At 43.8% G+C, this 11,443-nt stretch overlaps 1 protein-coding gene across 1 annotated transcript; it reads left to right on the top strand.

Moving 5' to 3' along the window:
* Positions 1-779: 779 nt before the first annotated feature.
* LOC120575346 (protein Tob2) lies at positions 780-10,049 on the top strand. The gene is made up of 2 exons (XM_039826065.1): positions 780-1,167; positions 4,780-10,049. Exon 2 carries the CDS (start codon positions 5,004-5,006, stop codon positions 6,213-6,215), a length of 1,212 nt encoding a protein of 403 aa, XP_039681999.1. The 5' UTR covers positions 780-1,167; positions 4,780-5,003; the 3' UTR covers positions 6,216-10,049.
* Positions 10,050-11,443: the final 1,394 nt, after the last annotated feature.

The raw sequence follows: 11,443 nt of genomic DNA on the forward strand, positions 1-11,443 counted from the left end.
CACACTACTTATAAATACACTTTGTCCTGGAGATAAAAGCCAATAATCTATCAAATGCCTTGAAATTACTTTATTGTCAATAACATATGCCTGAAATGAATCTTGTTTTATACCTTCTTAAGTAAGGTTTAAAATATGGCTATCAACTGTGTTTCTGTTAAACAAAGATTTGTGGATGTGTGTGTTTCAATTCATTCAAATTGATTCATTTTGGTGAATATAAAGTCCACAACCACAGTCCAACTCATAAATACTATAGATGCCTGACCCTACAGTTAAGAAAACTGAAAAAGTGTCTATTCATAATCAACCTGGAGTCAACAAAAAAGCTAAAGCACGTCTTAACCATAGACTGTAAATATGAACAGTCTATGGTCTTAACACTCAACCACGCACCATTTAGTGATAAGAACATCATTTCCCACAAGCCCCTGGTAAGAGTCAGGTTGCTTTAGCTGCTGAATGGACGCTGCAGCCCAATAATCTGTTGGTCCTTCCCCCATCTCAGCCAATAGAGACTCTGTTGCTATCACCGCTTATATTTTTAGCAAATTGTTCAGCACCGTAGGAAACTACAAATATCCCTCCGCCAATTAAACTAGAGCCCGTTAGGTAAACATGGAGTAAAAATGTCCTCATTTTCTGTGTTTTGGCGTCTCTAATTTTCGAGGAAGACAGTGAAGAGTGAGTGAAGAGTTATCTTTTTTTATTATTACTTCAAAATCAATCTGCTGGTTAAAATTAATATAGCCTAAATACTGTGCGTAGAGATGTCATCAACGATCGGCTGACAGAATAAAATATGCATAAATACCGTTATATGGGAAAATAAAGCAGCAGCTACTATAATATGATGAAGAAAGTAGTCCCTGCCGTCACGGGCATGTAGGCGAGTCACAGTGTATAAATACGCCGGGTTGTCAAACAGTAAAGTTTCTCTGGACCCTCCATACAATCTGTCAGCTGAAGACGAACTGGAAAACCCTTCGGCCGTTGGAGAACTGGGGCAGCAATGAAATAAATCAACACCACTAAGGTCAAAAAGACCCAGTGGTCAGCATCTCAACCAAACGACTCGACAGATCCGCCTTGAAATCCCAGACAACCCAAGAGGAATACAACAGAAACGCAGGAGTACAAGTCACGCTAGGACATCAGTGACAATAGGTAAGTAATTGAATGTCAGCCGGTGTATGAAATAGGCTAAATGTATCTAAATATGCGTACAGGCATGTGCATTGTCAACAGCATGTTGCTGTGTGTTGTTTTTTTGGGCTTAGCTTGCCTAAATGCGCTGACTATAATGAATGACTGTACTGGTTCAGCCTTTTGAATGAGGACTCAGCTTTTGTTTTTGTCTTCGCCCGTTATATATATAAATATATAATAAAAAAAGCTATAAGCGGACTTTGAGAGGGTCACTTCAGCTAATATATATTAGCTGAAGTTTGAAATCCTTTCTCTTTCGTTTTATGTGTTTATGCTGAGAAGGGATTCTCTTCTTTATTGCTTTGAGCACATACTCGGTCGATATGTTAACCACTTAATTAGCCTTTTATAATTTAATTTAACGTTACAGCGAGAATCTATAATGTGGGGGGATACTTTGCATGTCAGCTGAACCAGCGTCCTTTCTGCTCCGGTGCCTTTTGACTGACATATGGCAGTAATCCCCCAGGTAGACCCTGCTTCTTATTATCTTAGCTTGTCATCACACATGCAAACCTGGATGGCATTTCTCCAATCTCACCCTCACCTTGCATATTTAACTCCATTATTTGGCGTCTGCAGCATATTCCCAACTCAAAGACGTCTATGCATATTAATCAGTTCTTTTGGGGGAAAACTACAAGTGAGGGGCATTCAGCAAAAGGAACAGTGTGTCTTATTCTTGCTGCTGTAACACAGAAATGTCCCAGTTTGGGATCAATAGACCAATCTATCTATCTAAAATCACAATAATGTCCTATTTTATTGAGGTTGTATGTGCGTGGTGACCCCCTTAGTTCAGGCAGGCCTCTATATTTTGCTCTTAACCCTCAATTATAATATTTCTAAAGGGGCTTTTGCCTTCATATATCTATTTTGTGTATGTATTGCACATTAGCTTGTGCTACTCACTGTAGATCTGGTGCTTAAAAGCTAAAACCTGGCATGTAGTGGATGCTCTGCAGCATGCAGTGTCACACATTTGCAACTCTGATAATGAGTCCATGTAAACAAAAATAGCACTATAGATCCTGCTGTTGTTGCTCCGACCCGCAACAACAGGCCTGGTAAAAATGAATGCAGCCCCTTTTTTTTTTAAGCTGTGTGACAAATCTGCAGGTGAAGAATACAAATATGAACACGGAGAGGGGATTTATATTTCTTTTTTATTCAAATTGCAATCTGTGGTTTATGATTTAGACCATGTATTAGATGTAGAAATCTGCACATATTAACTGAGCCATTCCTCTAATGTCATTGAATGACATTGGATCTTGAGTATCTTGCTGTTTCCTTTTTTATAATGAGAGGTATCAAATGCAGTATAGATAGATAAATAGGGATGCTGTAGGTAGCTTAGCTGTGTGTGCACTCAAGGCTTTTAGTGATGATGGCTGTTGCAGGTGATGGACCGGTGGATTCTCCTGTACTCAGAGATCCTTTTCTACAGTCCCTTCAACTCATTTTTAACTCTGGTAGAGGAGAGGAATTTGCACCATAGATGATGCAAAAGGGGCTGTATTTATAGCCCATTCTAACCCCCCTCCTCCCACCCCCCACCCAAATCTTATTCTTCAATGTCACCTTTTTCCTGCGATAGGGGAAATGTAAATCTCGTCTTGAACTTGCTCTCCCGGAGCCCTGCGTTCCAGCTTTATCTGTAATAACATTAGAATTGTCTTTAATCGGCAGCGTCTTTCTAATCTTAGCTGCTGAATCCCCATCTGGCAGGGAAGTGAATGTGAGTGAATTGTTTGTGTGTGTATGCGTATGGGAGGGGGTGATCGCATGCCACGCACTGCATGGTGGGAAATGGTGTTCTGTGAAGTCAACTAACTGTCCTTCCATTTTACACCTCTTTTGTAAATCTTGTGGTCTGTTTTTTCTTCTTCTTTTTGCGTGTAATCTCGCCTTCAGTTTGACTCTGCGTGGTGACGAACGGACTCGGCTGTTGAAGCATTAAGCAGGAGGCACTCCATGGGATCGGGTTCAGATTATAAAGGATTTATGAAGCCCACAACACAGCATCTGTTACATCCATCAGTAGATCTTGCAGTCGATGAAACCAAAATATAAAACGTGTACCAGTGCTGTCTGTTGTTGAATAAGAATAGTGGAGGTGTAAGTTCATTTGCTCACCTCTTAACAAACCAGATAGATTCTGTAGTGTCAGTGAAACTGATATTTTCCCCTCATCATGCATAACAAATCTTCTTTATTTTTGCTATGCTGTATTATAAAAATATATAATTTAACTCCAAAAGGCATTATGGTGAGCTTTTCACACTTTCCCCTAAAAGCTCTTTAAAACTCTCTCTGATGAAGGCTCTGTGCCAAAACACACAAGCATATTTTTGTGTGTGATGTGAGCCAAATAAACAAGTGTTTGTCCTCCTCAACTTGGAAATTTGAGATGTGTTTTTTTTTTTTTTGTAACTATGCTCATTGGATTTTGTGTCGAGCACTCCACTGAGAATCCCGTTGTTGAAGCGCAACCTCCTTTTCCAATACTCTATTGAATCCATCTTTGATTGCTTCAAAGGCATTTCACAACAAAATGTCGAGTTTAAAAAAATGAATAAATAAGTGAATCATTGTTTCAATGCCCTCACAGGTCCGTAAATGTCTCAATTCATAGCGTATTAAGCAGTGACCCTTCCACTGGACTCGTACATGCAGGCGTGTATATTTCTTGCTTACATTACAGCAGTGACCTATATGGAGGCTGGAGTGTGCCACTCAAATAATTATGTAAATCAATAAAGCGTTCACATTCATGAGGATTTCACAAGTAGAGCTGCAAAGATTATTCGATTAAATTAATAACAACCATTTTGAAATTTGAAAAAAGTCAAAATTCTCTGATTCCAGCTTCTTAAATGTGAATGTCTTCTAGTTTCTTCGCTCCTCTGTGACCGTAAGCTTCAATTATCTTTTGAGTTGTGGACAAAACAAGACATTTGAGGACGTCCTCTTGGGCTTTTTTTCTTGGTCTCTGCATTTTTCCCAATTTTCTGACATTTTATAGACCAAACAACTAATCGATTTAATCGCGAAAATAATCGACAAATTAATCAACAATGAAAATAATCATTAGTTGCAGCCCTACACACAAGTTTCTGTTAATTTATTGTGACAAACGGTGCATTTTTAATTAGCAGCATTATTCTTCCTGTGATGCGGTTTGTGTGTGGGGGATTTTAGTTTAATTTTTGAACCGGCAGATAACAATAATATACACATTTCAGTATATTTTAGTGCTGTTGATTTCCAGACAAAAAACAAACATGTAAATAATATTTGCTTAAATGAATAAAATGATGAGCTATGATTAATTACTGAACGGCTGTTTGTTCTCGTGGCACACTCCAGCCCCCATACAACTGAGGCTTTCTATATCCATTAAATACAGTATGAGGCTGATTAATTGTCTACAGCTGCATAACCGTGTCCCTCTCCCTCTTTCTTTTTGATCCATCTCCCTTGATCACTCCTTAAATCTTCCTCTGGTTCTTTCCAGGTAAAATAACCGCTTTCTTCTGTTTTTTTTTTTGTTGTTTTTTTCTTCAGAGTTGGGACCTGAAAACATTGTTACGCATTTGTCGACGAAAAAAAGACAGCCTGCAACCTGCTGCCCCAGCCTTCAAGGTGCCTTTACCATGGTGACCCTAAAGGAATCATACACTTTACAATAAGCCAGAGGGGAAACAAACTCCTTGTCACAGTTGCATTGCCTCACTTTCAGCATCCTCTGGATCCCTTTCCTCCCACGACGGCGCTAACCTGGTGCAGCCATGCATCTGGAAGTGAAAGTCGCCCTCAACTTCATCGTGTCCTACCTGTACAACAAGCTGCCTCGGCGTCGAGCTGACCTGTTTGGCGAGGAGCTGGAGAGGATACTGATGTCTCGTTTTGAGGGTCACTGGTACCCTGAAGCCCCTCTCAGGGGCTCGGCCTTCCGCTGCATTCACCTGGGAGCGCCGAGGGACCCCGTGGTGGAGTTGGCTGCCAAGAGAAGTGGACTGGACACCGAGGAAGTGCGCGCGAATGTCCCTGCGGAGCTCAGTGTGTGGATTGACCCTTACGAGGTATCCTACCAGATCGGAGAGAAGGGGGCAGTGAAGGTTCTCTACCTGGAGGACCCTCCCGGCCTCGGCTGTGACGGCGAGCGGGCCGAGGGGGTGATCAGAGACGGTAAAGGAGATGCAGAGGCAGAGGAGGCCAAGAGTCTGGGCTTTAACCCAGACGCTCAGGTGTTTGTGCCAATCGGGAGCCAGGCGTCCCCTGCCCTCATGCCGTCGCTCTCCAGCTCTCCCACGCCTCTCTCTGGCCAGCCCTGCCCCGGCCTCTTCAGCTACCCCAGCTCCAGCACGCCCACCGACCCTGCCGCCCACTCCTCAAACACCTCCACCCCTTCTCCTCCCAGCGGCGGGCTGCCCTACCTCTCCGCCCAGCAGCCGCCCTCCGCTCTCGCCACTGCCCGTCCTCAACCCATCACCTTCACCACCGCCAGCTTCGCCGCCACTAAATTCGGCTCGACCAAGATGAAGAAGTGCAGCGTGGCCGGGTCGGCCGCCGGCCCCGGAGCGGTCCTACCTCCTGCCCAGAGGATGCTCACCCGCTCTCCTACCAACATCTCGGCGCCGGAGCTGCTCAAGCACAAGCCCCTGTCCCTGTCCTTGCACTCCCTCGGAGGTCCCATCGCCAGCCAGCTCTCTCCCAACGCCAAAGAGTTTGTCTACCCAGGATCCCCAGGCCCCCTTTACTTTGATGCCGACACCCAGCCCATGCAGCCTCATGCCAGCCCATTCCAACCCCCCCACGCTGTCAACACCCATCCGTCCTTTGACCCCTTCTCCAGCCCTCCCCCTGGCCAGAGCGTGGGCATCATCGGCGGCAACGGAGGAATCTCCTACATGGAGAAGCCGCCGTTTGTCGAGGGTTTAGGAAGCTACAACCTGCAATACCCTAGCCAGTCCTTCCAGCCGGTCGTGCTGGCCAACTAAGCCTTCATTTGTAACGAAGTAAGAATTGCTGTGGGAGGAGGTGGGTTTGGACAATGACGCTCCAGATATTTTCAGTTTTTCTAACAAAAATTGTTCTAATAAAAGTTAAGAATTAGTTTTACTACAAAGACTTAAAATACCACGTCCACTGAATAATTCATGTGATTGTGTTTTGTTCCTCTGTCCCCCCCCCCCTCCTTCCCTCCCCTCCAACCCCAGCCTGCCCTTTTGTCCGTTGCTGTTACTCATCACGTTCTGTGTGTTGGCTTTGATGACAGGTGTGGGTGTGGGGGGGCGGGGGTGTGAGTTCCTTTCTACCTTGAGTTGTTGCCAATCTCTTTGTATATTATTTTTGCATTGAATGTTAATGTGAGGGACTTATTTCTTTTTTCTTCTTTTTCTTTCTTGACTTGTAGTTTAATGGACCCGGCTCTAGTACAGCTCCGTTTTTTTTGCACTGCAGTGTCATGCTGTGAAAAAGGACCTCGCCAAGTCCTGCAGGGAACAACGGCTGTGGAAAGCTCAGCACTTTGCTCTGCAATCTGCTCTGCCCTACTTGCTACAAATACAGAGGGAGGGGGGGGGGCTCTCCTGTCTCTGTGTGTGTAGTCCTGTTCTGTATTGTTGTGGCGCCGCGTGATGGAGAGACCCATTGTTTGTACGGTGGGCCCCGTTACCCCTCGAAACTCACTCATACGCGGGCCCAATTTGACTTTGTCGCCGGGCGTGTATTGGAAGCGGTTTACAGTCAGCTGGGATGGGTACATGACGTGGGTTTTAAAATGAAGTGAGAGCAGCGGAGTGAGCAGGACGGGAGCGTCGGGGGTGTTAGGGGAGGGATGTAGTAGAATGTATTGGATCTGTCAGGGGAAACTGCAGCTGGGAAGGTCAGGGAAACCTTGAATGTGAAAAGCAAGTCAATCGTTGGCATTTTAAGACCATAACAATGCGCCGATACCTCAGTTACACACACTGGGATCCGAGTTATAGTTCCGTACGTGTATTTTAAAAGGGCCGACGTGCACACACATTCGCAGAAATGCGTGTGCACGCGCACCCAATTCCAGTCATCAGCGTGTGAAGGTGAATTGGCGTAGGGGGATGCAGCAGCAGGGATTGCGATATATGGCTTGGCATGACTTTGACTATGAAGGAGAGGTTTTCCTCTGCACGGAGAGGAGAGAGGGAGATGGGAGAAAAGGGAAGAAGGAAAGGAGAGAGAGAGAGAGAGAGAGAGAGAGAGAGAGAGGCAGCTAGAGGGTTCTGTTGCCTCTTGTGTCGTCCTGGCTGTATTGGCGTCGAGAGCGACCCTTTAAAACCCGGAACACGTTTCTGGTGAGCTTAAATGGAATTGAAGCAAAAGGCTCGCACTATTCTCTTCCTCCTCCTTGAAATTCTTCAGTGATCTCTTCTCCTCCTGGCTGTGTAACAAAGAAACCCCCCACCCCCCCCCACCCCCAGAATCCTACATTTCAGGTCTCTCTTTCTACCCAGTTCTGCAGACAAAAAGATACAAAAATGAATGTTCTTCAGCGGTCTGTGGCTCTTGTCGCTTTATTGGATAGCTTGTCAGATCTCTGGAAGTCTGCCGCTGCTAACAGCGGTTTGTTTACCAGCCAGGTCCACGTGATTGTTGGTTTGTCGCTACAGGGAAGGTTAGCTCTCGGCTGTTCATTTGATCCGTCCAGCACTTTATCACTGGGCTCCTGAGGCGGCGCGTCGCCCGCAGTCACGAGCGCCGCGCCATTCCTTTGCCCTCTGTTAGATAATGGCACCTTTTTATTCAGCTTGTCATGAAAAGATGGAGCTTGATTTTTCTATTCAAAAACGCATCATGCTGGTGAGGAGATGCTGTCAACCCAAGTCCATTTATTTGAATGTTTTGTATAAGATGACCCAAGGACCCTTGACTTGTGCTCACGCTGGTTTTGCAATGTGACAGCTTGTCATACGCATGCACGTTTTTATTTCTTTTCAAGGGAATGGGGTGGGGAGGCACACTTCTCGGCAAACGTTATTGATCGTTAAGGGAAAGATGCATTTATAATTTTCTTTTTTTTTTAATTTATTTCACAATATTTCTATATTTTTGTTTTTGCAGAATTATCACTGACATTTGTACAAGTAAGACATGACAAGTCCAGGAATATGTATATACAAAGTTCTTATGTTCAGATTATTTGTTTAGTTTCTTACATGCTGAGGTTATTTTTTCAGAAAATAACATGAATATATGCAAACTGAGACAAAAATGAAAAGATGTACAGAATAAAAGTATTGAATGTGTATTGTACCTTGTACAGAATTTGTCGAAAAAAAGAAAAAAAAAAAAAAGACGGGTAAATGTATTCATTCTTCAAGTTTGGATTTGAAGTTTAAGATGTGAATGTTTACAGTGGGTGTGTGTGGGAAAAGATGGCTGATATCACTTTCTTTGCTGTGCTCCCAGGGCAGTCTGACAGCACTACTCCCATAGGCAGTACATTTAAACCAAAAATCTCCACATTTCACATTCATGCATCCATTTTCCTTTTTTAATGTGAATTAATTGCATTTTGTGGTCACCCTGCCTATTTTATTTTATGTTTTTCCCCTTGAAAGTGTCCACCGATATCTTTCCTTTTTCCCCGTCTTTATTTAAACATTTCACATCAACCCTAACATTCCTGTTTTCCCCCGTGTGCTACTACAGTACGTAAAGCCAGATATAATCAGATTTAAATGAACAAAATGTCTTTTAACCTCCCTTATATTATATATCCCATAACATTTCTTGTTATTCATTAAATTTTTTAAGTGGGTTCTCTTCTCCCCATCAGCCCGGTCCTTTGGTCCTGATACTATAGCCATATCCCAGACTGTCTTTGCTTACACAGATGCTCACCCTTCTCCAGTGCAATGTAATGCCATAATTTAAATTACCCTGAAGGATTCAAGGGGTTTCTACCTCTCTGCACCTGGGGGGGGGGAAATCCAGTATATCTCCTCCATAGGAAGCGGTGTTACGGCAGGTTCGGGAGGATGAAGGAAATGAATGTGCTGTGAATGTTTGTCAGTCAACCCTGGTTGTGATGGCCTGCGGGAAATAAATGAGGAAACTGATTTTTTTTATTTAATTGTTTTGTCTTAAAGAGTCGTGGAGAGTTTTTTATTTATTTTTTTTGCATGCATGTCCAAAACTACTCCCTTTTTTTTTTTCTCCTTCTTCTCTTCTTTTCCATATTTGTCAGATTATTCAGAGCAAACGAGGTGTGTCCTTTACGTACAAATCTGGCTCTTGAGGTGAGCGATCCTCCCATCTGAAAGCTGGTTTGTGTTCTACACCTGAACAGAAAGCCGTTCCAGTAGATGGGGGGGGGGGGTCAAACCCAGCAAATGAACTCCAAACGCAGGCTGTTCTACAACCGGGGTTGAACATTAATGAAGAGGAAAAAAAACCAAGAATTTTGTATTCTGATGTCCTTTTGCTTATATATCGATGTGTGCGTCTTATTTTGCACTTTGGGATATTTCATTGTCATAAAAGAAGTTTATTTTCTATGTCAAATTTAACATTTAAGAGTAAAATAAATATAATTAAAAGTTCAGATGATGTATAAATATAGTGCTTTCTTTCCTGCCTGTATTTTATTATTTTTTTTCCTATTTTGTATCTGATCTGTACACCCTGTAGATGTGTAATGAATCTTTCACTACTGAAATGCAATGACCTGTTTTCTGTGCTGCCCCTTGGGAATGGGGAGTTACTACTGCAGTTTCTTATTGTATCAGATTCTTTTTTAAGTTTGTAATAAAAAAAAAAACAGATTGGCAAAAACAAGCATGGGAAAATAAGCTGATTGTGTCATCCTCATTGTTTATGGGAATGCAGAGCTGTGTGATTGATGGGACAAAATAATGCAGACATATAGCATGACATGAATTTTTTTTTTTTCAGCTTTGTCACAGAAACAGCCAGCTCCCCTCTCACCTCCTAGTGTGTCAGTAACGTGTGTCAGTTGATGAACATGTTGCAGATCAAAAATTATGAAAAGTAGATCCCCCCCAGAGAAGCCTCCAATTGAAATGCCAGAACTGTTCTTGCAGTAAACGAGTGATGTTCGATCAATAATTTAAAGCAAAGATGAAATTCTTAAATGGCGAGGAGCCAGATTGCTCACCACCCACTTCAGCTGGACTTACACCAGCACAGATATTACTTTTAAATTTCATCATCCGGGCGCTCTGTCTGTCTTGTGCTCTCGTGTGTCTGTCGAATGCAGCCAGCTGTGAGGTTGGCTCGCTCATGTGAACCCACTGTGCTGCGCCCTCTGTAGTAACATGTAGTGGTGTGACATTAACATGCATGGCTGGGCTCCTCCTTGGCTCTCCTCCACGTCTCCATCGCCCACTCACTGCATCCCATCGCACTCCCTCCCTCCCTCGGCTCATGTTTTTAACTGCATCCCTGTTCTCCATCTTTCTCTGTCCATCCCCTTGCCATCTTGTTTGCACTCCCGCCCCCCCCCTCCTCTCTTATCCCATTCGCCTTCACCCTCTCCCCTCCCTCTTTAGGCATCCTTTCCTCTCTACCCTACAGTACATCCTTTCAACCACCTGATCCTTTCCTCTCCTTGTCTCCCACCCTCCCATTTCCCAAAGCCCCTCCCTTGCTTCCTTGCTTTCCTTCACACACACACACACACACACACACACACACACACACACACACACACACACACACACACACACACACACACACTCACTGGTCTTTGAGGCTGCTGCTGTTACGCAACGCTGCTCCCCTGTGTGTCGATGTGATCATTACACAACATCTCCTACTCCTCTGGAATACTGATGAGCAGCAGGACTGAGGCAATGAAGGGACAATAAAAAACAAGGCGAAGGAAAACAATCCCCCATGTGCACGTGTACACGTGCACATGGGCGATTGTGGATGTGAACGTGTTCATCAAGGATGAGGTGAAGGATGAGAAAGACGTCTCCGTCCGTCCACCAAACTGGGCTACTTTTATCATCTATTGTTTTCGTCTCTCAGCACCAGTGCGTCTCCTGTTAGAGCTGCTGCAGCTCACACTCAGTAAAGAGCCCACATGTCATTAAATCCCAATTTATTTCAATTGCATGATACAAGATACAATTAGGACGTGGTACTGCAGTTGCATGTATTCTATACATGGTTAGGACAATACAAAAACACCGAACAATAAACATAGGTTTATATAAAA

Source organism: Perca fluviatilis, chromosome 15 (genome assembly GCF_010015445.1).
Source record: "Perca fluviatilis chromosome 15, GENO_Pfluv_1.0, whole genome shotgun sequence".
NCBI lineage: Eukaryota > Metazoa > Chordata > Actinopteri > Perciformes > Percidae > Perca > Perca fluviatilis.

Coding starts and splice junctions, on each gene's coding strand:
- LOC120575346 (XM_039826065.1), top strand. CDS start 5,004: ATGCATCTGGAAGTGAAAGTCGCCCTCAACTTCATCGTGTCCTACCTG.